The 3,827-nt window shown below is 31.4% G+C and overlaps 2 protein-coding genes across 2 annotated transcripts in view; both read right to left on the bottom strand.

Annotated features, from left to right (window-relative positions):
- The window catches only part of LOAG_14603 (hypothetical protein), a gene marked incomplete at both ends in the record, with an annotated part of 968 nt that extends 887 nt beyond the window's left edge, over positions 1 to 81 (bottom strand). Inside the window, one exon of the mRNA XM_020448833.1 lies at positions 75 to 81. Within this exon, the coding sequence (XP_020301050.1) occupies positions 75 to 81 (7 nt within the window). The remainder of the gene's footprint in view (positions 1 to 74) is intronic.
- A 3,050-nt stretch (positions 82 to 3,131) lies between these two features.
- LOAG_17894 (hypothetical protein) overlaps positions 3,132 to 3,827 on the bottom strand; it is a gene marked incomplete at both ends in the record, with an annotated part of 1,929 nt that continues 1,233 nt past the window's right edge. Inside the window, 3 exons of the mRNA XM_020450558.1 lie at positions 3,132 to 3,268; positions 3,367 to 3,444; positions 3,658 to 3,781. Coding sequence (XP_020305756.1) covers positions 3,132 to 3,268; positions 3,367 to 3,444; positions 3,658 to 3,781 — 339 coding nt within the window. The remainder of the gene's footprint in view (positions 3,269 to 3,366; positions 3,445 to 3,657; positions 3,782 to 3,827) is intronic.

Genomic DNA, 3,827 nt, shown 5'->3' with positions numbered 1-3,827 from the left:
AACAAATTTTTACAATCCACTTCACTTAAAACTGGCCACAATAGTACTTAATACATGTGCCAAACACCAAAAACCTTGCATTTTTTTAAAATTTAATCTAATTCTCACACAAAATAAATTTTCAATAATTCGACAAACCAACCTAAAAAATGACACGAATTAATACTGATGAAAGCAAAGAGTGTGCACTATATTTCTTAGTAATATAAATTGTTTCTTCTGTTTAAGATGATATGCAAATATATTACTTAATGTGTCTAAAATCACTGTAGAAAGGACATTTTTATTTACGTCCATTTCTAAAGGATATTAACTGCTCTAATTCCATCTTCCCATATTATATACTTTATGTCAGTGTTTTTCTGCACAGAAAAAAAGAGGAAAAAATGATTATTTTTTTAACTATTGCAATTTTCTGTTGTTTTCAAATTAAATGATTAATGAGTGGCCAAATAAACATTACCTGCAATTTGACATTTGTAGTATGCACCATTTTTGGTTTGTTAAATGAGATTTTTCCTACAACTCTTTTCTTCACATTTTAATCTTCACGTTTCACACTCTCAATTAATATTATTATGCCATTGTGGAAGCAATCAAAAGAGTAAAATTATAGGATTTTTATACTACATTATAATGGTAGTAATATCGACAACACTAAACGAATTCTAAATTGAAACATTAGCAAGAATGCACGCACAAATTTTTTGTTTATCCTTTTTTTTTTAAATGATCATTGAGATATTTTGCATTGAAAAAAAATGCAAATTCTCAATTATTTCTCGTTCCAATTACATGTCTGAATTAAATGATTTTTTGATGAGTATATTAATAGACTTATTGAATCGCAAAATTAAATTTGGTGAATGAAATTAAGTATAAATTTTATTAATTACTCAATATGATTTAATTCACTCCTACTCCATTTCTTTCTTCAGTCACATTCATTTCGTCCATACAAATTGTTGACATTTTGATCATTTGCGGTCTTTTTTTCCTCCCGCAAATTTCCATATTTAAATTATTTTTTAAAAATATCATAGCTAGTAGGCATATGAATTTGCCAATTTTCGCTCAAAATTTTTGAATGTTCTCATCGACTTTTACTCCGATGGTTGATTAGAAACAATGTGTAAAATGAAATCAACAATACACGATTGTTAAAATATATTGTCAAACATTGCTCGTATCATTTGTACCTCATAATTCTAATCTCTTGCAGGACGTATCAGATGAAGTATCATTGAAGGAAGGAATAAAGCAGAAGGAACAAAAGGAGACCAAGGTCATCTTGATACTAGTATTAAGCTTCAAATCACTCAAAAAAAAAAAAAAGTAGCGAAAAGAAAAAACGTTAAAAAAACGAAAAAAGGAAAAAATCTTTGTTCAGAGCCAAGAATTCCAGGTTGTATTTCTGGTGCTTCGAAATACTGTTGCTTTGTAACCGGTCTGACGATGTCCCTTGTTCAGAGCCAAGAGCGGTAAGCGGTAGTTCGTTCCATGATCCTCTACAGTAATTGACATTACAAAGATAGAGAAAAATTTAATAATGATTACGTTTACATGCATATCGCCACTTAAAATCCACAAAAATTACTCCTTATCCTGAGCACCGATCAAGCTGAAACTTCATGAAATAAGTCTTGTCAAACACCGACATTTTTACCTATCGTGATTTCAACATATCAGATAGCAAAACAAATTTCATCAAAGCATTACATAATGCTTATGCAAAAAACATAGAAAATCAGATATAACAACCTGGAGAAAATAATCTTGAAAGATGAATTAGTCATCTCATATGATAGAAGAAAATATCTGAAATATACGGGACTTCCGCCAAAATGGCAAAATACCAGCAAAACTTTAAATCGTTTTATGCAAACCTATTCATGCAATATATACAAGCAGTAACAATAAAAAGGAGAAAAAACGAGTCTTGTTGAAAATTTGCATCCAAATCCCGCTCCATGCCGCAATCAATCTTTACTTGACATTATAATTAAAGACATTTTGAATTACCCGTATCTCGTTATCTACTCGCAGTGAGGTTGGAAAATGATATAGAAAATTTCAGTGTGTTTAAAATATGAGCAAAAAACCTCCTTAAGATCACAATGATGATAATTCAGTCGCATATTTTGGCGTTCCTCGTAATCAAAAATATCATCCAATAATAATAAATGAAATTAGTAAAATGATGCATGCAATTAGTAAAACTATAAAAAAGGCACGCATTAACGACAAATACAAGTTACTGTTGTCGAAGTGAGTAAAATTAACAAAAAAGAATGCAGTTAGTAAAAGCAACCAAAAAAGCAGAGTTAACAAAAAAAAAATTAAAAACTGCAAGTAATCAAGAATTTACCCAATAATAACAAATGAGATTAACGAGCAAAGTATGCAAATAATAAAACTAAAAAAAAAGACATGCAATTAGCAAAACTGCAAAAAGAAATGCATCAACAACAAATACAAATTATTGTTTTTGGATTCGCGACGAGAAAAAACTCTCTCAACATGTTTTCAGAATTTGAATACAAAATGAGTTCAAATCATGAATTACTCTATTTTCTTATGTTAGAACTTGAATTTGAGTTATCTTAACAATCAAAGTTACTTAAAGCAATAGCAAATTTTCTCTTTTTTTTCTAATTCTCCTTTATTTTTCTTTTTGTTTTTATTTTGTTTTTTGTTTTTCTATTTTTTTAGTTTTTATTATTGTTTTTGTTTTTCCTTTTTGTTTTTTTTTGTTTTAATTATTTTGTTCTTTTTAATTTTTTGGTTGTCTTCTGCATTTTTTCTAGTTTTTTGAGGAATACTAACCGCTTGGACGTGCATCATTGAAAAGAGATGGACTTGGAACAGGCAGCGACAGGTCAGCCGCGTGAGAAGGACGGAATAGCATTATTGCCCTAAAAGAAAAATTCACTAATTAGGAAAACTATGAGATCAATTCTATGAAGGAGATTTCTATGAAGAAAGACTGAGATCAATTCCACAATGTTTTATTTTCTATAATCATTCAAATTTTCTTTTCATGCACTAAATTTAATTTCTTGAATATTATTATTTTCCTACCTGGGATGAAAAGGTGGTCAGCATCTTTCTCTCTCCCCACAAGTTCGAATCTACGGCGCTTTACGCGCCTTTCGTTTAATTACGGCCGGACAACAATCGAGAGCATGAAGCCCCACCGCTGCTATTTGCTGTGCAGCCGTATATTCGGGTGGCAGCAGGAAGTAATGGCTGCATCGAGCGGAAAAACCTAAAATATACATAATTAATGAATCTGCTAGTTTTTAGATGAGTTAAATATACCTATGCTTTTAAAACTAACTGAAAATTTCGTTTCGAAATACTTACCATCCTGCTTGTGTGTCATTGAGGCGTGAATCCGCCACCCTTTTAGTGTTCCAAACTGTCTGTTGCAGATACCACACACTGAAAACAGAAAGGATTAGAAAATACTGTTGCATAAACTGCTTGTCAGACCACTGATATGGAAATTTTCGAGACTATTTTCGTATATTATAAATGACGAACTTTTATGATTTCATCCATAAATGTGATTTTAGCAGTGAGAGATCAAAGGATAGCACATTCATTCGCTAAACTACTGACTCATGATCATTATTAACGTTTTTGAAATCATACCAATGCTATTATTCCCTTCAACTTGAACCACCGTGTATGGTTCTGTTTCCGGCACTTGCAACTCTCTTCGGAGTTGTTCCGGAAGATCCCGCAAATCCGAGCGGTGAAATACTTCCGATGTTGCCTCAGCCAACGTCGTTTGCGTGGTTAGAACCGAAATTTGGGTCGTC

The sequence above is a fragment of the Loa loa genome (assembly GCF_000183805.2).
Source record: "Loa loa unplaced genomic scaffold supercont3.146, whole genome shotgun sequence".
In the NCBI taxonomy this organism is placed as follows: domain Eukaryota; kingdom Metazoa; phylum Nematoda; class Chromadorea; order Rhabditida; family Onchocercidae; genus Loa; species Loa loa.
The sequence above is the reverse complement of the archived record's forward strand: the minus strand, read 5'-3'. Positions and strand labels throughout refer to the sequence as shown.